The sequence below is a fragment of the Phaethon aethereus genome (genome assembly GCF_964289735.1).
Source record: "Phaethon aethereus genome assembly, chromosome: 1".
Classification (NCBI taxonomy): Eukaryota; Metazoa; Chordata; class Aves; order Phaethontiformes; family Phaethontidae; genus Phaethon; species Phaethon aethereus.
In genome coordinates this window covers 204,901,862-204,925,993 of record NC_138575.1, presented here as the reverse complement: position 1 = coordinate 204,925,993, position 24,132 = coordinate 204,901,862, and the positions used below count along the sequence as shown (strand labels likewise).

The 24,132-nt window shown below is 37.8% G+C and overlaps 1 protein-coding gene across 1 annotated transcript in view; it reads right to left on the bottom strand.

Annotated features, from left to right (window-relative positions):
- The window catches only part of CWF19L2 (CWF19 like cell cycle control factor 2), an 86,094-nt gene that overhangs the window by 44,654 nt on the left and 17,308 nt on the right, over positions 1–24,132 (bottom strand). Inside the window, exons 5-10 of the mRNA XM_082014221.1 lie at positions 22,886–23,005; positions 21,258–21,351; positions 20,021–20,136; positions 17,770–18,488; positions 12,103–12,199; positions 8,345–8,434 (exon numbers count right to left, since the gene is read on the bottom strand). Coding sequence (XP_081870347.1) covers positions 8,345–8,434; positions 12,103–12,199; positions 17,770–18,488; positions 20,021–20,136; positions 21,258–21,351; positions 22,886–23,005 — 1,236 coding nt within the window. The remainder of the gene's footprint in view (positions 1–8,344; positions 8,435–12,102; positions 12,200–17,769; positions 18,489–20,020; positions 20,137–21,257; positions 21,352–22,885; positions 23,006–24,132) is intronic.

Genomic DNA, 24,132 nt, shown 5'->3' with positions numbered 1-24,132 from the left:
GAAGCAATTCCTCAGGACTCACAGGCAGAACAGAGTGGGAAAGCTAATACTGACACAGGTAGTGATGCATCTATTCCAGATACCAGTGGAGAGCCCCAAGCTCCACAGCCGTTAGTGCAGCGCCTGTAAAGAACCTCTGCAAAAATCCCACGCTGTACAAATACGCCAACCATGCTGCTAGCTGAAAGTATGTCGTTATCCAGATGTGCTGGCCAAAAGCCAAATGTATTAATTCCTTTTAGAAGGATGGGTGCATAGTTTAATTGCTCCTCTCAAACAGCCTATTTCTATAAAATGTTTCTGCTTTATGTTGGTAGCAACGGCTAATGAGACCTAACCTGTGATTACACTAGAGACCAGGCAGTCCCAACAGTCATTGGTTGATCAAAGTCTCTTTTCAAAACCTCATTTTGAACACAACAATTGTGCTTCATCGCTTAAACATTCATGCTTGAAACATGCTTGAACATTAATTCATGGTTCACAGTTTTATAATTGGTTTTACATGTAAATTATTTGAAACCCAAATAGCATGTGTTTACTACGGCTATGTGAGGACCAAAAGAGCATCAGCGAGGTTCTACTTTTCCATTTCTGATTGGAAGTCTCTACTGCACCAGAAAGGCTTTCCATGAATGGTTTTGCTCATGTTTTTTCTTGGTGTAGTGGTGCCAAATTTGTTAAGAAAAACAATTCACTCTGAGCAAACAGAGTCATAGGATAGACATAGCAGTAAAAACATGCAGGAATTCCATTTAGTGTTAGGAGAAAAACAGAGACAGAAAAAATGTCACCATCAACTACAAGTGCTGCACAGCACTTGGAAAGGGCTTTTGCTTCTAGTGTCAAAGCATACTTCAGAGCTTTTGTGTTACCAGTTTGTACTTTTAAGAAGTTTTATCTGCTTTGTCCTTTTATAACCGTTACATGTACTGAAACCAGTAAGATATTTTATATCATTTAGTTGCTGATACAATTTCTCCAGTACTTTTTAATTGTGAAAATCAATTTCCTATAAATTACATTTGGGAAATTAACAAGGTTTGTTTTAATACATTTTTGTCTTATAAATAATTGTGTAATCTGCTCTTACCGACATCAACTAGAGTGTTTAGGAGATAGACTCATCAGAAACTGCACACATCTATCATTTTTTAAAAGTATGAACTAATGACACTGAAGCTGTTCTGAAAAATTATGCCCACCTTATCATTCCCTGTTCCAGTTAAAGCTAGTCAACTCTTTGTACAGAGAACACAAATTTTGTTGAAGAAAGAATGGTACAGCCATCCTGTAGACGAGACTCAAGTGTGATGGAATAGCAGGAATTAGAAATTATGATGAGCTGAAAACATCTGAGAGTAAACAGGCCAAGAGACATCTGTTCCTGTATCTCCCTACCATCTGAGGTTCCAAATGAAATCGCAGGTTTTTATTGTGCATTTAGAGAGGATCATTAATCCCCAGCATTCTAGTTTTTATACAAGCATCTCAGCTATATTTTTCTGAGAAGCAGTTTTAAATAGTGTTTTAAATTATTCTTTAAATCTCATGAGTCTAAAAGCATTACTACGACCGTGGCCAGACTGAGCTCTAGCTGGGCTTTTGCCTTTCTAATTTTGTCTCTGCTTGACCTAACAAGATCCTTGTACTCTTCCTGAGTCGCCCTCCCCTTCTGCCAATGGTGATAAACTCTCCTCTTTTCCCTGAGACCCAGTAAAAGCTCCCTGTTCAGCCAGGCCAGTCGTCTTCCCCTCCAGCTCGTCTTGTGGCACATGGGGACTGCCTGCTCCTGCACCTTTAAGATTTTCTTCTTGAAGACTGTCCAGCCTTCCTGGACCCTTTTGCCCTTCAGGACTGTCTCCCAAGGGACTCTCTCAACCAGTGTCCTGAAGAGGCTGTCCTTCTGCCCTCCAGAAGTCCACAGTAGCAGTTCTGCTGATCCCATAGTATATCCTACACCATCTTATTTTGCTTAAAGTACCACCTTCTACCTTTCATTCAATTTTGTATTGATTCTGTATTTTAAAAACAATTCATCATTATTAAGAACTGTCTCTAGCGATTGCTCAGCAGAGACTGCTTTCTGTTCTGTGCATACTGATTAAGTGCTATGGAACACAGTAACAGGCTTAGCACTGAGAAGGTTTTTTTCTCATAGGCCATACGTAGTTTGGAATTCAAAACAGTTTTAAAATATGCATACCGTTCTACTTCATTCATCCACCACCATGAACTGAGTCTAGATTTACTTAATTTTGTATGATGTCAATATATTACCTGATTAAAAAAACACAAACACAGTTAAGACAGTTTGTAGCAACACGAAAGCAAACTTTTTCATTTGGCAGATTTGACTCTAGTTCTTACACAGTATTGACAGAAGCATGATAAAGGATAGGAAGAAATCTGGAAAAAAAAAATCAAAAAGGCAAAGCACACAAATAATGCACATCATAAATTATTTAGAATTGTCATAAAGAACACTTTCTACCTGCGGATTAAAACATAAAAGCAGCTATACTGGATCAAACCAAAGCCCAACATGCCTTCTCCAGCAGTACCCAAAAGTGAATGCCTAATGAAGAGTACAAAAAGAAAGGATGCCTACCAGCATTTGTGAACTCAGCCATTAAGAGACAGACATCATTTCCGTATAAACCCCAAGGGATTTATTCTTCATGAGCTTGTACAGTCTCTCCTTGAATCTACCAATATCCACAACATGCTGGAACAACCATTCTGTGAAGAATCACCTTTTCTCCATTTGTTTTCAATCTGCCTCCTGCTCATTTCACTTTTTACCTCTCAATTTTTGTACCACCAAAAACCATTGCAAATAATCTGCCTCAAAGGAAAGCTAATGTTCCAGATTTTTTTTTAACGTAAAAATATATAATAAAACCATAGATGACATCAGTTATGACTGGTACTTACAATGGAAGAGGTAGCATCCCCATAACCAATGTACTCAAATCAAGAGCTGTGCAGCACTTTCAGATAACAGAAATAAAAACTGTACTTAGAGATGAACCATGAACACATGGAAGTTATTTTTTAAATGCTGAAGTCTCCAAGATTTTCTGCTCTCTCCTCACATTCAATAAGTACTCATTTTCATCACCTATACTAACTCAGAAACACTATGGTACAGCAGCCTTCTCCTACACAGTTTCAGTAGGGCTCAAAGTGCAACTTTACTTTTCTCAAAATGCCCAGGAAAATTTAGACATCAGCATCTGAACATAAGCACCACTTAATTCTATCACAAATGAAATTAAAATATTTAATTCAGGGTTAGTCCCTTCAAACAGCCCAAATGCCACTTTTGCATATTCACAGAGTTTCGACTTCCATAGACTCTGAAGGTTGCCTACTGCTCAGATGTAAAGACAAAACAAGCATAATCTACTCCACATTTTAACTCATCCTTTTAAAAAGGGTCTTTGCATATGCATTCATTGTAGCTGTACACATGTGACCCCAGTATTTAAGTACAATAACCTCTAAGGCCCTAAATTTCAGTTAACAGATGCCCTAGTTTAACCATAATCCTACTAAAATGTATAGGACTACACACTTAAGGTAACACCTGCAGCTTACAACAGAGAGAGGCTCTACCCAAGCCAAGTCACCTACACAGTGTGCAACAGACACATCACACAGGTAGCTTCTGTCTACAGACTTTCAGGTTGCTACATTCAAACAAGCCAATGACTCTCTCACTGCAACTGAGCACACAAAACCAGTTGAGACACCTATGCACTTTGCACTAAGTGCTTTTAGTCACAGACTTTCCATTTAGAACAGACACACACACAGAGTCCCCACCCCATGAGAGCTATCTAATCCGATGTGCTGTAAATCAGGCTTGTTCAGTGTCTAAGGCCTAAACTGTTGTTGTAATCTAATTTCATGTTTCAAACTAGAAAGGTTAGGATCAAAGTGTTTATTTAATGTTACTATTACAAAAAGTAACCTGTGATGCACTTAAGTATATCAGATATTGACATATTTAGAGGGATATGTGAAGACAAGAAATATTAATAAACCTACCTTTTACCTCCAATTATCTTCCTGTCCAGTTTGGTATTCTGTCTCACTAAGCCTTGTAACTGAGGAGCTTTGCTAACTTACGGCAGCCTAATGCATGGTGGCATCCTCACCTTACTGTAGAGCAGAAAGCTTGCATCTTCTTAACTGCACACACAGCCATTGAGCCTGATAATAGCAATGCTTCTTAGCTCTCCTAGCACAACTAACTAGGAAAATACTTACAAGAGCACACCAGTTCAGAGACTATAACAAAACACTTATCCCCTGACTTAGGTTCATATATATGTGTGGGTGTGTATGTGTGTGTGTATATATATATATGTATGTATGTATGTATGTATGTATGTATTTATAGATATAGATATTTTATCCAAAAATTAGCTACAGGAAAGAAGTAGGAAAAAATGCAATTAAAAAATTAAATATTTAAGATTATGTCAAAATGATGTGGGGAAAAAATAAATAATGTGGGAAAAATTAAACAACTTCAGTGAACAACATCCCCAAACAACATTCCCTAGTATTTCTCATGAAGTACCAAAAAAGCAAGATAACAGCTACTCATATGCCTTCAAGAGGAATATATATATAAACTAGACTCTCTAACCACACAAATTCTATTGAAAAATTCATACCCAATTCAGGCAAAATAATTCCATTTATAAAACTACTCAAAAACCACAACCAAATTCAGAACAACTCAACTAATAAATTTTCATCTTTTCTGCACTTTAGACACATGGAAGGCTAGCAGCTGAAAACAAATCAAATGTTAAGACAGGCAAAATGAGGGCTGCTAGTGCATTAAAGAAACATTTTAATATTGTTGAAAAATGGTTTAAGACAAAGTTACTATTATTTTTTTTTCCAATATCAAGAGAATCCAAACACGTTTTAGCCTTCACTGAATTTTAATCTGGGATACCTTCACACACAGAAAACCTCTAATATTATTATTTGTGGGTGTTCACTTTATTTAATAGAAATATCACACTAACTACCAAGAACAAAGAAGGGAAAAAAAGAAAACAACAAAATCCTCTTCCTCAAGGTAAATTTTTGCTATAAAATTACCCAAGTGGGCTTACTCAGGATGCAGCTATGGACTTCTCTTCCGCTTCAGTATCTTTTACAATTTTCTTGCTATTCTAGGTTCAGAAAGATGTATACATTCATGCTTTTTGGCTTCTTTCAGCTGGAAGCCTCTACTTGCAACATCCAAATACGACACAAATAGCAGGTCTTAAACTATGGATGACTTTGGCCAAAAGGAAAACTAGTAACAAAATGGTCTTACAAGGATCTGTACACTTGGTGAAATATATCATCTGATAAACATAAGGTTTTTAAACACCAAACATCAGTATTTGAAAATTGTACTTCAAAACCACAATTTTCGTGTTGCTTGGGGTAGAATTCTTGTCTAAATCAAACAAACTATAAAAGCTAGGTTTGCCTCTATTCTCACTTACAAACAAACAAATAAATAAAACCAGGACTTAAGCTACCACTTCACGTCCCTTCAGTCTGTTTCTTGATCACTTTAAGGCAGAATAAACCAGCACTGCTGTCAAAAGAATTGATCCCATCCTCTGTATAAACCCCAGCCGCCCATGCGCATCCCCCTATACTAGCACAAGTTTTCATTCAGTCACGCAGTGAATTGAATTGGGAAATTGATCCATGTTCAATTAATCAAGAATTAAAAAAAAATCGTAGGGAGATGCATTCAGAATCACCTTCACCACTTCCTGATTTATCTCCTCGATTCTCCCAACAGAAGTGAAAATAAGGCAAAGCCATTTTTCAGGACCTTTCAGCATAACATTGGCCATGCTGCTCCAAGGAACCAGAGACAGACCTGCCTCAAACAAAATGCTTCATGTTTGTAATTGGTAGCAGAGGCAAAGCTATCAAATTTTGGGATCAGTGGGACATCCATTTGGAAAACCACTTCTGTGGAAAGTGCTTCAGGTATTTTACCTGGAATACAGCTGGCTGAACTGACTGAGGCTATCACTTGGGCAATGTTACAGCAAGACTGAATCATACAGTATCAGATACACCTTCACAAATCAGCCTCTCTTGTGTTCCGAGACGGTTTCTGAACAGCTGAGTTGTTTAGACCACAATGGGATACAGCCGGCCCTTGATACACAGCAGTACCCAACACATTATGCCTGTGTCCTCATAGTTCAAAATCAGTTTGAAACTGTAAAACCAGTAAGACTACCCTGGCAATGATCTCAGAGCAACCGACAGCTTTGCTGGACTGCTCATACTTAACAGCCACGTAACACAGGCTAGAAGTAGCCATGAAACAGGCACAGGCAAAGCATATTCATAAAGACAAGACAGCAAGCCTCTAAAATGTACAAGACGACCTTCACCCTCTGGAAAGCAAGCCCTGGCAGTACTTAAAACCTGAGTGACTTCAAGTAAACGTCAAGGTTTTCAGTGTGGTTTTAGGGAGCTTACCAATTTACTGCAAGTCTAAGAAGTTGAGCAACTTTACAGCAAGTTGTAAAGGGGTTGATACTGTTCTGGCATGATGCAGTTCAAGAACTAACCATTTGTAGAATTACAGACATCAGCAGTGTTGTATCTGTAAGGGACTATTTGCATTGGTAAACCATGTGAAGTCAAAACAGCAGGACTGTCACACTGGTTCCCATAAACTAAAGATTGCTTCTGCAAGACAGATGGACTCTAACATAAACATTCTGAGATGAATAGCTCAAGCTCCTGTGCCTGGAATTATGTAAGAAGCTAATTCTGAGCTTCAGAGAAAAGCCAACATGGAACTCATAAGGGTAGACATTTTGCATCCAAGATGCTTCAGAGAGGAAAGAATCCTGTTTTTAAATCCCTTCAATCTTCCAAATAACCTTATATCAATCACAGCACTAAAGTGGTCAATGGGGGCTTCAGTCAAGCTCCCACAGGAGAGGAAGAAAAAAGAGGGGGCAGACTAGGGGTATTCACAACTTTTTCCACCATGTTTAAAGGGAATGCAGGACAAGGAATAGAGATGCCCTGTAAGTCCTCAGACCTAGCTTAAGCAAATAGGCACACAAGAGTGCAAAAATGAATATGGACAGGCACATGAAAGACAAAAGAAAAATCATAACTATCTTACAGGACATTCTTGAATAGAAATACTAAGTCAATCCCTTTGAGGCTTTAGGACAGCAAGATGGTATTTCCAACCTAGCCAAGTCTGTAACACACTTCTCTTTTTCAGTAAGGCTCCTCCTGGACTACTCATGCACTTTTCAGATACCAGTGTAGAGACAGATTAGGACCCATGTCAGGCCAGAAGGATGCAGACTACTACTTCTTTGTCAGTTTATCCTTCCGAATCCCCAAACTCTTGCTTTGCTGAGGCTGGTGTTTCTACATGTCAGAAGGAAACTCCCTGTTGCAGAGAGGCATGTAACCTTAAATTCTTGTGACTTCAAGGACTGAGACTTTATACTTTAATAGGATTGTCACAATGCAGTCATCAAGAAACCACACATTAACTTCCAGTTCAGTTTGTCTTCTAAAGACTGGAGAAATACTAGTCAATGTATGAGGTCTGAGATAAAGCCATTTGGAAAAAAAATATTAGTGGCTTTTCAAACTCACCTGACTTGCAGCTGACTTTTCACAGTGGAATTTGGGTCACTTGGACAAGAACATTAGTTTTTGCCTAAAAGTCTCTTCTCCATGCTAAGAACAGAGCTCATAATGAAGATATTAACCCTGCTTACTTGTAGCTATATCAAAGTTGGCATGGAAAAAGACTACTATAAATTTCTTTAATACCACCATTTAATAAGAACAACTCTTGAAGTGTCAGCTTCTTCAGAGACATCAGAGTTAAGTAACAGCCAGCACCAAATCCTGGCAAGCTAAGCAAGATACAGATCACCTGCTTTGGTGCCTACGTTAGTCACTACAGAGCTTGAAAGGCAAGACAGCCACAGCCTAGGTTCCAGATCATAAGGTCTAGGCCTCCTGGGCAAACAGTCACAACATGATACATATCAGTTTTATTTTTAATGCAAGTTATATATCATTGCTGAGAAAATATTACCAGTAAAAAAATCCTATGGAAGTTACTAAAGTACAATGGAGAAAGTTTTGTTTACCTCCAAAAAGTACAATTTAATTTCAACAGTAGCTCATCTAAAGTCACACCTTGTAATTTTCCTAAGTATATTTCATGTTCTCTATAATTCAGCTGCTACCTGTATTACACCATTCTGTTAAAACAAAGAAAAGAAAAATACTTTCCCCTTACCTCTCTGCCAGACTTTCCTGGAATCTGCCCTTGAGTCTCCCTCAATTTGCGTGCATTCTCAAGTTCTGCTTGAAGTTCTGAAGCTAACTCCTTGAAAGAAAGTGGTAGTAGTCCATTAGTTTAACCATTTTAAACTTTTAGAGACCTTTATATGAGAATTAACTATTTATTCCATTTTTTCATGGTTTGATATTTTTTAAACTCCAGTGACTAAAGAAAACATGTCAATATAGTTCACACAATTCTTTAACAAAGATAAAACAAAAAAATTGTTCAGAACAGAGGTATCTGAAGTATAGAAACATATATTGTCATAAAAACACCAGAAAAATGACGTTTAAGCATTATTCAATTATACTAATAAATGCTTTGTGTAGCTAAGCATAGATGCTACTTTATGTATAGGAAGCTTCAGCAAATGAAGTGTATAAACTCTCCAGGTTATGGTACATATCCTTTTATTTATTTTTATATATATACATACACAAACATGCACACAATGGATCTAGGGAAATATCTCTCAGACATTTCTGCTATGCAGTTTCACATCTCTCTACACCATACATCCAACTTCAGCACCTAAGACCTTACTTCGGTTATTAAAATGGACAAGAAGTGGAAAATGAGAACAGTTTAGTCTTGTGTTAATTGTTCTTGATGCTCCTGCTCTCTCATCCATCTCTTATTTAAATATTATTGTGTGAACCTCACAAGGTTGAGCAACGCCAAATGCAGGTCCTGCACATGAGTCCGGACAATCCCCGGTATCAATACAGGCTGGGGGATGAAGGACTTGGGGGTACTGGTGGATGAAAAGCTGGACGTGAGCCGGCAATGTGCGCTCGCAGCCCAGAAGGCCAACCGTCATCAAAAGAAGCATGGCCAGCAGGTCGAGGGAGGTGATTCTGCCCCTCTACTCCACTCTGGTGAGACCCCATCTGGAGTACTGCATCCAGCTCTGGGGTCCCCAACATAAAAAGACACATGGACCTGTTGGAGTCAGAGAAAGGCCACGAAAATGATCAGAGGGATGGAACACCTCTCATATAAGGAAAGACAGAGAGAGTGGGGGTTGTTCAGCCTGGAGAAGAGAAGGCTCTGGGGAGACCTTCTTGCAGCCTTCCAGTACTTCAAAGGGGCTTATCAGAAAGATGGGGACAGACTTCTTAGCAGGGCCTGTTGTGATAGGACAAGGGGTAATGGTTATAAACTGAAAGAGGGTAGATTTAGACTAGATATAAGGAAGAAATCTTTCACAGCGAGGGTGGTGAAACACTGGCACAGGTTGCCCAGAGAGGTGGTAGATGCCCCATCCCTGGAAACATTCCAGGTCAGGTTGGACGGGGCCCTGAGCAACCTGCTCTAGTTGAAGATGTCCCTGCTTCTTGCAGGGCGTTGGACTAGATGACCTTTAAAGGTCCCTTCCATCCCAGACTAGTGTACGATTCTATGAAATAAGTACAAGCATTTTAGAATATCTTGGTGTACTAAGAATTGCCAGGTGACCATCTATCAACCTATATGAAATACAACCATTTATACTCTGACAACTTTGCCGGTTTCATTGATTGGACTCCAACAATCAAGCCTATACTTGTCGACCCAAAACTGTCATGTGATCAACACCAAGCAGCAAGTCAGTAACAAAAATAGCTTTAGAATTCCCACACGCTCAACCTTGAGCTCTGGCCTCCAGGACATGCTGTTACATAACCATCTGTTCTGATGTGTGGGGATGAATTTCCTTAAACAAGCTACACTTTCAATCTGATCAGAGAAAGCCCAAGAAAAAATACTGAAAAAGCAACAAGGCAAAGATTATTTATTTTATTATTTATACTGTGCTTGGTTGTTTTTTTTTAACTAGGCTAATTCAGAGTGCATATGTATATGTATATATGTATATATAAAATTAACAGTAAATTGCAATGTTGGCTTCTGCTACATGATTTTTGGTCAAAACAAAAAAAAATGGTAGAATAATTAAAGAACCACTCTCTCCTCACAGAACAACTGTGTATTTTCATTCAAATTACTCTTATTGAGTCACTGTCAAGCTGAAAATACAAAACCCACATTTGTGCTCAAACTTTTATTTGGACAATGCTATTGAAGCTGAGCAGTAGACAAAAAAGTTTTAAAAATTTTGCTGCCCTCCATGGAAGTCTTTGGAAAACTTTCCCAGTGCTTTATAGCAGCTAGTGTATAGATAGCTTCAATCCTTTTCTCCTGTTGGAAAATGTCTTAAAATAATATCTTAAGTGACTTACACCAGTCCCTCACAAACCTATCATATAATTACACTCATAAACATGTTTTTTCATCACTAGTGTATTTTTTGTGTATTAATGAGGAAAACCACACATTAAAATACGGAGGCCTCTATTTAAATCTTCAACACTCATTATAGCTTAGTAGAAAATACACTGCTTGAAGTTACTTTTAATTCACTTTTGAAGTTAATAAGGTTTCCAATGTACAGGATTTCTACAAAAGGTGTATTTGTTCAAATTTTGTAAAGCTGCATACATACATCTGTATCTAAAGTCTGTGGGAAAAGATTCCATAATATAAAATCGGATTGAAAAGAAAATAGTTATAAAATGGACACTTTCTCCTATCAAAATTTAAGTTATGTGATAGGGGTTTTGACAAGACCAAGACCATGACCAGCAATAAAATCATACGCCAAACATCCTAAAACTTCCCACAAAGCAAAGAATCAATGGCTCTCAGGAAATACTAATTTGGAACTTGAAGTCGTAACATGTCTTATTTATTACTTCCTAGTGATGCAGATTTTGGTGCAAATATTCCGTCACAAGAGGTAAGATGAACAGGTTCATCAAAAATCTTTTTAAAAAAAATACCAAGGCCCATAGTGATAGGACTCACTTTTAAAAAATGTTATTTTATTATATACCTCAAAAAAAATGAGCAATACTTCCTTAAAAGTAGCTCTTCAGAGCAAGCACTTGTAAAACGTATCTTAAAAACTAACCGACTATGACCTTGTTATAACTGAAAGTTCCAGGCAGTATTACTGAACACAATTAACTCACTGTAGCCATTTTTACTGTAATTTTGAAAAAAAAAGTACTTCCAGAGTTTAGAGTGTTCCAAAAGAATGAAGTTCTTGATCCTTTGGCTGCGGTCTGAAACAAGCCTCCTAAAACATTAAATGTGCAGCTGTCTATCTCAGCTCCATGGATCCAGACTCATTCAGGGCAGACGTTTTGCAGAGCTGCCCACAAAGCCTTACATAGCTGTTCTCATTGCAGAGCTGGATGCAATAGCCTATGTGATTCCTTTCAGTTTTCTATTTCCATATCATCATCTATTATGTTATGCTTACACAGCAGAGGTACGGACCACAAGCACCCACTTGTGACAAAGTTGATGAAATAATGATAAGCTCCAGACACTACCTTGTAACACAGATAGAAAGCTTTGTAGTTTTCACTTGCTTCTTGCTCAATAAAAACACACTAAAACCTATGAAAAAGACAAGGAACAACTGCTTTTGGATATGCTGCCTAGCCTACAAAACCTGGGGACCTGAATCTTCTTTTCTAGTCTATGAACCATTGCATTTAAAGCAGAAGTTACAGTAAAAGCAGTATCTTCAAATCCTACCTGATCAAATTTTGTAGAATACAATTTGCTTGAATCAATACCTTTTTTTTTTAAACGACTAAACCACTGTAAGCTTTAAAGAAAAACTGTAGTAAATCATGACAGTTTTTCAAACACATTACCATGTCTCCCATGAGTTCTGCTTTCACAATCCTTGCTCCCAGTCTGTTCATCTCCTCTTCACTAAGGACCCGAGGTGGCTCATCCTTTGATGTATGTCTGTAAAACACCAGCAGCACTAAACCCATAGAAAAACAATGTGGTATTCATCTGTGTAATTAAATAATATACGCCTACTGTATTGGTACATACGGTCCTATTGCCAAAATAATAGATAACAACATATTATAAAAATATATTTGCAGTCAGAAGTTGCCAAGGACTCTGAAACCAAAAAGCTTGAATAAAATTTTCATGAGGTATGTTTCCTTTTACTTTTGAGATCAATTAAAATGAAAAGCACTATCTATGAACACCTTCTCAGCATGAAAACACAGTCAAGAGCCAATAGCAGGTATAAGCAGACAAGAAGCGTGGAAAAGAGCAGAAAGTATAATATAAACCCACTCTGTAACTGTCCTTTCTGGCTTTGGTCATGCTTTTACTCATCAGTTCCAGCAAAATCACGGTTGTTCTCCTGTACACCAAATGGCCTTCCATCTCTTGAAAACTACTTATATGTTCATACTTATCTTCTCACAGTACAACCTCTGCTTCTAAAGACGTTATGGCTGATATGGTAGAGTTTCCATGGAAAATTAACTGATACAGTTTTTAAAATATGAAGTCTCCCTAGAGAAGCTACAGCTGTACTACAATACAGTATTGTATCTTAATTTTAATATTAAAAGGTTAGTGTATGAGTTCTTATGATAATAAATAAGGTCTCTAAGAATTATTGCAAAGAAGCATCAACAAGTTTGGCTCTTTTCGTCTAACCCTAGGAAAGACTAAAACCAACTAACTCTAAAAGTAAAATATCTAACACAAAAGAGACATAAGAATACTGCTATGATACTGGCCCCTGCTATTAAAAGAGAGAGACAGAATTCACTTACTACTCAATACGGTTAAACCCTTAGGATTTGAAAAATGAGAGAACTTTGAAGATGGTGTCACCTTTAACTGCCAGATGTCCCCAGACCCTGAGGAAATTACTAAAGTTACTTTTGTATGTTTTGAAGATGCCCAATCCAAAACCTAAAAACTCAGCAGAAAAGTTTACATTCACCTCACCAGAAACAGAGCCAAAGATTAAGTTCTCACTTCTCCTTAACCTGTATGTTTCAAAACAAGGCAGACTATTTCAACAGAGGGAGCAAGAGATGTCTATTACTTCATAAATGTTTTTTTAAGTGGTGTTAGCACTTGAATCATCATATAAACTTTTTCAGACTAGAAACATTGTTTTATTTTGCTTTTTACCTTGTCCTGAATTAAACTCTGAAGCAGTCACATTATTAAGTGTGATGTTCAGTAAACACTAGCTGGATGGACTTTTCCTCTGGGGAGATCCCTTGGACATCCAATCAGCACTTAATGAACCTGTGCCATAACTGTCCAAAACACTTTGATTTATAGGCTGAAGAAACCCTCTCTCTATTTTAGAAGGGACAAAACCTAAAAGGTACATTGTCAGCGTGAGAGATGAGGAACTGAACCAGCAACACCTATTAATCCAAGCCTTCATGTCAATGAAGATTTACTTTTTGTGACTAACTGAGCACCCCTGAAAGAGTACATGTATTACACGACTTGAAACTTTAGGAAGAAAAAGAAAGCAGCAGCTTATAAATTATTTCCAACAGATAACTACCCCACTTAACCAACCCTGAAATGAAAGAGACAGAAATTTATAAAAAAAATCTACAAAAAACCACAATTCTCATAGACGGAAACAAGAAGACAAGCCATACACTATCTCAAACACAAAGAAGTTTAGGAGTTAAGAGTCAGCTTAAAAGAACTTGGAAATAAGTAAGTGAATAAGCAGAAGCTATTTGGTTTTCCAGGCCTAAGTAATCTCTGCTTCACTAATAAATCAGCTCAGTAATTGTATTGGCTAAGAAATAGAATTAAAATATCAAAGAAGATGCACAATCAGGTTTAACAGTACTAAAACAGAAAACACATGCCAAAGAAAACGTTAGCTAAATAGTTTCTATGCTTAGTCCTCTTCTGCGAGGAAAAGAAAATAATTATCTTCTCTATCATAATAATTGAATTCTTCTGTACACAATCTAGTTTCCCAAAATTTGCAGCTCTGTCCAGTTAAAATTAGTGTTGCCCTTACTACATGTGGTAACCAAAAGCTAAAATGTACAGTTAAGACTGTAAAGGAGTAGTTGCTTATTTTAAGATACGAAAAAATGAAGCGATGGTATCACTAACTTCTACTCATTACTTACGTGCTGTACTAGGTCTGGCTGGGATGGAGTTTATGTTCTTCATAGCAGCCCGTATGGTGCTGTGCTTTGGACTTAACTGGTGACTACAACAGTGTTGATAACACACCAGTGTTTTGGCTGTGGCTGAACAGAGCTTACACAGCCTCAAGGCTTTCTCTGTTTCTTACTCTGCATCCCCAGCAAATAGGCTGGGGTGGACAAGAGGCTGTGAAGGAACATAGCCAGAAGAGCTGACCTGAAACTGGCCCAAGGACTATTCCACGCCACATGATGGAGTGGCAGTAAAAAAGCTGTAAAAGCAGTAAAAGCTGAGGGTGCAACCTTTCCAAAGTAGCTGCTGCTCAGAGACTGGCTGGGCAGCGGTCTGCTCATGGGAGGTGGTGAGTGACTGACTGCCTTTGTACCACTTGTTTTTAGCTCTTTCCATCACTTGGTAAAGTGTCTTTATCTGATCGATGAGTCTTTCTCCCTTTTGCTCCTCTGATCCCTCTGCAGGAAGGAGAATGAGTGAGCAGCTGGGTAAGAGCTCAGTTGCTTGCTGGGGTCAACCCACCACATATGCAAAGCAACACACAGCTCCACACCTTCCCTCACCAAAAAAACCCCAAAAGATAAATAAATAAATAAAATAAGAACAAGGTGTGGGGTCTTCACATGGTCTCTCTCACTCAGTCACTGCATTGTGGACAATCACCAAAACTCTCTTATTGTCAGTATTACAGTTAAATAAAGTATACTGGATGTCAGAACTCCTACTTGCCATAAGCTGTACAACACAGCTGTTAAGATCTTGCTTTCTTCTGGAATTCATGGAGGAAACAAAACTGAGAATGAAGGTAGACTTACAAAGGTTGTATGTCATTTACACAGATTATTTGCTGCTAATCAGTGAAGTATTTGGTTTTTTAAAGAAAGCACATGACATTTAAGAAGAAGGATAAAACTAACCATGCATAATCGTGCCTTTTTATGTGCGCAAAAAAGCAGCTTCTTAACAGGGTAGGTTTCTTCCAAACATATAGTTCTGACTGTATGTTTTCATTTTCATGGAGCCTGTGTCTGAACTACAGTGCAGATGCACTCTCCCAGCTCACCACAGCTAACCCTCCTTAGAAGAATACCTATGTTTCCTTATGGAAACCAACGCACTACCCCAAGGCAGGCAGAAAACAACTGTGGACTGTGCAGACCTTGTACTTGAACAAAGTCATGAACAAACCAAGAGCTAAGGAAGTCCCAGAGGCTCCAGCTCAGACACACAATGAATCATTCTAATCAGAAGCTTACAAAGTACATTTAAGTGGTAAGCCCCAGGCACTTCAGGGCAATAACTATTTGGGCAGTATCTAAAAAAACAAAGATCACTAAATTTGAATGTCTAATAATGTCTCATACATCACAGGTTTAATGCTACAAGATTTATTTTTTCCAGAGTAACTAAAACAACTCTGAAGACGTATTTCTCATTTTCCAGCAAAATAACACCTAGGCAAATACTAAAACAAACAATAAAACAAGACATGACAAACACTTACGAGTGGGACTTCCCATAGCACATACAAACTACTCCTGCCATGATGCATATTCAAAGTCATGTTTTTTTAAAAAAAAAAAAGATTAAGTGAACATCATGCAAACAATTTATCTAATTATAGCAAGTAAAATCTGGAAAAAATACCCAACTATACAAAATATACAGAATTGTGTAAACTAAGCTGCCTGTTTCTGATTAGTCATGCAGTACTCATTTAACATACAATTTTTCTTTGCAAACACACAGTAAGGTATCTGCCAGTACTACACATAGGAACAGCTATAAATAAAATAAATACTTTAACATATTGTCTTATTATCAGAATCCAACAATTAAACATTAAAAATAAATTCACAACCCTGCTATAAGAAGGGGGGCTTTTTTCAGGGTTTTTTAACTGACATTAGCATATAAGAAAGAAGGAACTACACTTGATCATATTTCATCAAATCCTGTTTCCAACTAAATCGTATCACCCTTCTTACATAATCCAACCAAGAAAATCTACTTGTCCAGCTTTCCCAAGCAATTAAATAAAACCATCCTGACTCTAAAATACTTTTGCACATCCCTACCTTTTATTAGGAAAATCTGAAGGAACACATTCACAGTAATAACCACACTACTCATATGACTGGAAGAACCAGCAAGCTGGTAATACTGGAGAACAGGTAGCCTCGAGTAGAGCAAAAGCTCAGTTGTCTACAACTTACTTTTCTGACCACCTCTCCTTACTACTCTTCATTGTCTTTCACTAAAGGAAGTCAGGGAAACTGAAGTTCCTACTACATATTAGTTTCCGTTTCTATGCTGGTTTTGGCTGGGATAGAGTTCATTTTCTTCACAGAAACTAGTATGGGGCTGTATTTTGGATTTACGCTGGAACCAACACTGTTTCCAGCAACACAGGGATGTTTTCATTATTGCTGAGCAGTCCTTACACAGAGTCAAGGCCTTTTCTGCTTCTCACACCACCCCACTAGTGAGTAGGCTGGTGGGTGCACAAGACATTGGGAGGGCACACAGCTGGAATAGCTGACCCCAACTGACCAAAGCAATATTCTGTACCGTATGATGTCATGCTCAGCATATAAGCCTGGGGGAAGAAGCAGGAAGGGGGGGACATTCAAAGTAGTGAATGAATTCCTTTTTTTGCTTTGTTTGCATGCATAGCTTTTGCTTTATCTATTAAACAGTCTTTATTTCAAACCATGAGTTTTCTCACTTTTACTCTTCTGAGTCTCTCCCCCATCCCACCGTGAGGGGAGTGAGTAAGCAGCTGTGTGGACCTTAGCTTCCAGCTGGGGTTAAACCACGACAGTTTCCCTTCCCACTCCTGTTCATCTTTCCTCCTCCTCTCCTACACAGAAAGTGCACTTTTCTAATCAATACCTCTACTATTTTATATATGCTACTACTTTAGCATATAATTTCATCTCTCAGGTGGCAAACCTATCCTTGCTGTATTAATTATTTCAGTTTTTAGTCAGCATTTTCTAACATTTCAAGTTTGTCTTTTATAAATGCAACAAGAGTTAAGAGTGTTTTGGAGGTTTTCTGCCTAGGATGCTAATTTTACTGCAGTGTGAACTAACATTAGAAAGAAGCAGAAAATAATCTATCATTAGCAATTCTCAACTATGCTGAGGAGACAGGACAAGTAAGGGGTGTTCACTACTTCTATAGTGGTCCATTTTAGCTGCCCCTAGCTGGGAAGCCAGCCTCCTCCTAACTAAAGCGACCTGATATGGTCAGATCTAATATTGCCACAATATATAGAGTTTCCAGCATAATTTGCCATGAAAAATACAGCAAGTACGAGACAAGTCAAGATGTTTGTAAAATACCTAGAACACGATGTTTTACTGTCAGATAATGTTTGTTTCTTCTCAGGGACATCGCTTGAGTACTCCTGCCGTGACTTCTCTTTTTCGTCACTTGGAGTTCTTTCCCAACTATTGGTATCAGTTTGTTTCCAATTACCCGATGATTTTTGATCAGACATTAATTTCTCATTGTTATCTTTTGAGTGTGTTTTGGTCCACAGTGCAGCATCCTCACTAGGTTTTTGGAAACGGCTGCTCAAAGAGCTATGAACCAGCAGTTTGGAAGAACACTGCTGTGATTTGTAGTCTCCAGGTGCACTGTAAGATGATAAATCATCCTCAGAAGGTTTCAGAAATTTGTGTTTCATGTTGCTTAGAGATGAACTCTTCTCCTGACTTTGTTTTTCATCGGAGTGTTTTTCTGCTTTGGAGCTGTAGCCTCTCAATTCTGACTCCGTGCTACTGTGTCCACATTCTTGGTCTTCTCTTGACATAACTCTTTTGTAACCTTTGTCTTCTTGCGGCCACCCCTTGCCGTACTTTTCCCTAGTATATCCCCCAAACGTGTTCCTGTTTCTATCCTCTTCACCTCGCGTCTCCTTTTTCATATGCTGTTCTCTCTTCTCTTTCTCACTTTCTGAATAGTCATTTTTCTTCCATCTTCCACCTCTACAATAATTTTCTTTTCTGGATGCAACTTTTTCAGCTTCTTCTAATCGTGACTGAAATAGTTCCATTGACTATAAGAAAGAATAAAAAAAGTCATACTGCTTTTAAGATCGTGGGCATTGTGAAGCTCCCTACAAAGTATTACAAGAAAGGCAACATTCCTTGAAAACGAGTCACTGTGCAAAGGGCAAGGCATGAGCCATGGAGTGGAAAGGAAGACCAGCATGAAAAAGGGAACTTACAGCCTCATGTCTAAGATGCTCTGTTAGGAAGGCTTTCTGATCCCTTCTCTTGGACTATTTCTAACTTTCATCCCATGGCTCTAAAGTAAAGTGCTAAAGCACTCTTAGGAACAGGGACTAGAGCCTCAGAACTGTCTCCTCCTGGTAACCTGGAGTCTAGGGGCTTGAGCTAGGGAGAAAGGTTTCTGCTTTCTCACTCATCAACTTTGCATTTATGCTCAGCTTCTACAGAACTAATGGATGTTCCCACTAAATCATTTTACAATCTAGTTAAACTCTTAAAAACACAGGAGAGTGGGTCCAAAATCTTTAGCTGGAAACAGGCTTTGAATCCCTGTCTCTGGCTTTCTGGACAAATACTCTATCCATTAGGCAGTTATGCAAAATCTGGACTGTTCCCCTTCCCTCTTTTGGGCTGAATTAAAAGCCACCAATTACTTTTTTTTTTTTCTTCTTTCCCTCAAAGCATTACATACGAAGCAAATCAGGCAGGGTTCTCTTTCAATCGCTATCCTGTACTTCAGCAGCCAGAGTGGTTCATGCTGTTTGAACTCCAGTTTCTTGAGAAAGATTCTTTAAAATAATATTCTTTACAATCACTGACACTGAATAATTTCTACCAGCACTGACCATGCTGGTTTGATCATTCAGGAGTGACTACAGTTCAGTTCAGAGACAATAGTATGAAGTGATACCGTCTTACCTAAGATTTCCACAAGCAAACCAACTTAATCAAAAAACCCACAGAAAACTCAAATCTTGGCCATAGTGTTACATTTAACACCCCACGCCCCACAATACTTTTACAGACAATAATATAATATGTAGGGAGAGCAGGCTTTAAAGGGTTAATATTGTTATGGCAGACTGTTTTATTAAAAATAAATTTTGAAGACTTTTAAACCCTTCAGAAGCAAGCAGCTTTCTCAATTTATCTGGACTGTGCAGATCACAAGTGGCCAGAAGATTCCTACGTGGTGAAATTTGACAAAGCTCTCCAAATTATCCTGGCATTATTATTATCTGCTATGTAAAGGAGAACAAAATATATTTTTCAGTATACATCATAATTTTGGAAGCACACAGGTACTTGGTAACTGGGATCATTTGAACTTCCTGATGTAGACAATAAGTATTTTTAATTTGCTATAAGATCCCACATATTAAAAAATATTTAACAAAAAAAATATAAAAGCCTGGGTTGCTTTAAACTCTTCATCACTTGAGAGAAGCTTCAAAGGCTGTTTTTTCCTGCTTCCTTCCTCATGTCTTATGCTACACATTAAGTATTTGTGTCTTTATAAGGTAATACTTTTCCAAGTATCTATTAGTATGAAACAAAATTAATTGAAGATCCTTACCCCATATCTCTCAGCTACAATCTCCTCAAAGTTTCGTTTCTCTCTCTCAGCCTGCTCCTTCATCCTTTGATATGATTTTTGTAACCAACTTAATCCAGCATCTTCTACCACTGTAACTAAAGTAGAAAACAATGAGAGGCCATAGTTTTATATCTCAGTAGTTAATCCTATTTAAGCTTACTCTGTACGTGACATTAAACCTTCACCTAAACTTAATGTAATAATTGAAGGGGTGCAAACAAAAAATAGAAAGAATATAATAATACAATTACATGTCTTTATAAGTTAATGCTGGATATACCTCAGTAATACCTCTGATTTAATTTAACCTTCTCCATCTTACCATAGAACACAACAAGCAGGTTCCAAGACAGGAGAGTCATATGAGAAGTTGTGGGGTTTTTCAATTAAAGAACTTTCTTATTCTTTCCATTTTCCGTGTCCATTCTTTAGCATACCCCTTACATACAAACAAGTGCATTCACCTTCTCAGAAAATTTATGAGTAACCCATTGCTTTCCACCTGAGAAACTAGCAGAGATCTTAATATTCACAACACATACTCACTGATGCCTTGTCACCTCTTACAGATTGCTGATCTCTGTGACTCCTAAAATTGGCATGAGGCTAATGGTTTGTAGGACAGACTGTCCACAAGGAAAGGCTTCCAAAGGGAAAAGCCAGGGACCCTACTGTTCCCTGCTGACAGAATACAAGGACCCTTCTTATTGCATAATAAATGCTTCACAACATTGTGAAAAACATTTTTCTAACTGCTTTTGCTGGAAATAGGCAGGATAACCCTAGGGTAACAAAAGCGAAAAGGTTACAGAAATAATATTTTTTACGAACTGCATCTGTAATGTACTTCATTTTAATGTGACTCAGACTTCTGCAGTTGAATATTTTAACACTATAATTTGTGTAATGTAATGAAAGGAACGAAACGAGATGACAACAATTTATCTTGTCTTGGTTAAATCATGCTTTCCTTTAATTAGTTCAAAATGTAGAATTTCTGTAAAGATATTGAAGGTCAAACCACTCAAGGTTAAAAAACAGAGAAGGGAAATTCTGCAGAACAACAAACTATACTAACCCAATACTCACGACTGAATTTTCATCCAAATCTCATGTTATTACATGTTTTTCTTAGTCCCTTTACATCAACATTGTAGTAACTTGTTAGCAACACAGAGACAGAAATTTAAGATTATTACTAAAAGTTGCTGTTTACCTTTCTTAACTAAAGCTGCTTCATCCTTCTCCAGCGGCAAACCTGTACCACCGTCTTTCCAATAGGGATTCAGTTCTCTCTCAGACAGCATGGCCTAAAACAGAAATAATTTTAATGTGTGCATAGCATATGGTTTGCATTTTCTAGAACAGTTGATAAATTTTGTGAGACTTGTGTGGGAATAGAACAGCTTACTCCTAACTTGTGATGTCTAAGGACAGGTAGAAATAAACATAACTCTCCATCCTGAGTCAAAGCTCTCAAACATGTGCTTGGCTGGCACCCTTATAACACAAAAGCAGTTTTAATGTTTGACTTCATAGCCAGTGTACCAGTAATACACATGTGCGCCTGAAGCACTGCTGCTATGAGGGCTCTTAGTTTTACCTCAGGTTACTGCTTTTCACCCTCAAACCAGATTGCTTATTGTGATGCTGTCAACTGACTTCTCTGGAAGCAGGCAAGGAAGTCCACTGGAGAAAAGGGTTGATCAGGCATTCCAGCAGTGACAAAACTTTGAATTTGTCTGTGTTATATCATCAATTCATCACCACCACTGGCAGGCTGTATGCATCTGTTGTACACATTGTTTTGGGTATCAAAGAAAGATCAGACACTCTGGTGTTGAAAACACAAAAGCATAAACCTGCATGGAGAGGAGGTAGTTGTGTGGGAGAGTCTATAAAAATAATATTCTTCTAGGATCAAAAATACATATAAATTGTCATTAACCACATAATACATGCTGACATCCTGGCGATTTAAGATCTCTACATTAAATGGTCCTTCAACAGTTCAGAAAAAATGTTCAGCAAAAAGTTATGTGGGGAACAAAAAGATTAATCCTTTCTCAAAAGACAATAACCAAACGTCACATACTACACAAGAAGAGCACTCCAGGTCAGTCTGGCTCCTAGCCACAACACAACTAATTGGAAAAACGAACAGCAACAAATGGCCTTCTGTGAGATGTGAGGACAAGTAAATATTAGGTAGTGATCAGCAACTATGTTTTCAGATCAGACTACACTGCATTTAAGGAGCTGAATGAACAAATGAACCAGCCAGCAATTGTAAGTAAACAGAACTAATTTAATGACAGCAACTCCTTCCCCACCAGACCCTGATCCACTAGTGTTCAAGCACAATTGTCACATGAAAGGCACAGCAACTGTTCTGAATTCTTTCTTCAGGAAAAAACAAGCCTCAGCAACCTATGCTTTAACACAGAAACTTAGGTAAGCTTCTATCACACAAAGCAATGGTGCTTTTTTCACATGCACCATGGGAAAAAAGGCCAGACCAACAGTCCATCATTGTTATTAAGTAAAACATCTCAGAAGCATTTCAAATATTACAGAACTTAGTACTAACAAAACTTGCTTTCTCCTTACCTAGAAGATAGTTTAAAGGCTTTTCTCCACAAGATAAGCCTGCTGTATGAAGCCTTCCCATCCCAAACAGAGCAAATAACTGACCAATTTAATTAAAATCACTATCACACAACACATCAGCCATTAGTTTAAAAACTATACAAAGACTTACATATTTGAACCAATTCATTGGTTCGTTCATAACATAAAATTTAGTAAGATGCAGAAAAAAGTTAATATATTAATTCCTCCTACCTGCTCAAGTTCTTGAGCTTTCTGTCGTTCCAATATTTTTTCTTTGTGTCTTTCACCTCTGACAGATGCTAGTGATGTGGTTTTCAATGACATGAAGTCTAAATTCATCCATTCTTCTCTCTTTAAAATAAACACAAAGAATCAGTGTTCATACTTCCAACAAAAACATGGCTTAAGTACAAATCAAACCAGTGCAACTACTGACAAACATTACTTAGAATAAACAATACAGGCTTTACAAACACATATGAAATACTCTAATGAAAAGCAAATATGAAGTCTTTCAATTTTTTAATATTCACTTACACAAATAAATTTCATGTAATTTCATGTCTTTCTGTAATTTGAAATACATCTTGACAATGTATTTAAGACACTAGTAAACATGTAAACTGTACAGACTGCTTATTATTTGCTTAAACAAACACTGTACATCTAGGCCAATTCCTTTTCATCTTGCTAATACGGACTTCATGACCCCCTACATCTCTCCTAGCTTATATAAAATCTGCCATCACTCACTGAGCGTAGTTCACACCTCAGATACCTAGGCACTAACTGCACTCTCAAATTAAACAGTTACACATCTAAATTCTGTGAACTGTACCGACAATAACAGGTAGAAAACTGCATTTACAAAACATAAGCCGGACTAAGGACATTTTAAAAATGAGGACTACACTCTCAAAAAAAGCAGCATATAAAAAGCCTAGATGTACCCACTACCTTTATACACACAAAACCTGAAGCCCCAAAAGAAAGCAGTGACATACACATTATAAACAACTACTCTACAAAACCAAGTATTTGGAACATTTCTGTGGATAGTATAGCAACCAAAATGACAAGATTACACCTATTTTGAAACATGTCCTTGCAGAAGAGTCCTCATAGCTTCAGTAGAGTTCAAGTCTGAGTTGTCAATTTCAATAGATGCTATATGTCACACTTTCGCTGTTACTTAAAAATTATATTAGGTAACACCCCAGAGTTTCAGAGGCTAAATACAACATTGCACTTCTCAGATCTCCTCTAAGAAAGAAAAGGAACTGAAAAATAACCTATCTTCAAGGGATACAATAGTATCTATGCCCACATTAGCAATCAACATGGATCAACAGAAGAGGATGTGCATGGGACCTCGCGAGGTCATCTAGTCCAACCCCCTGCTCAAGCAGGGCCACCTAGAGACCAGGACCATGTCCAGATGGCTTGTAAATATATCCAAGGATGGAGATTCCACAACT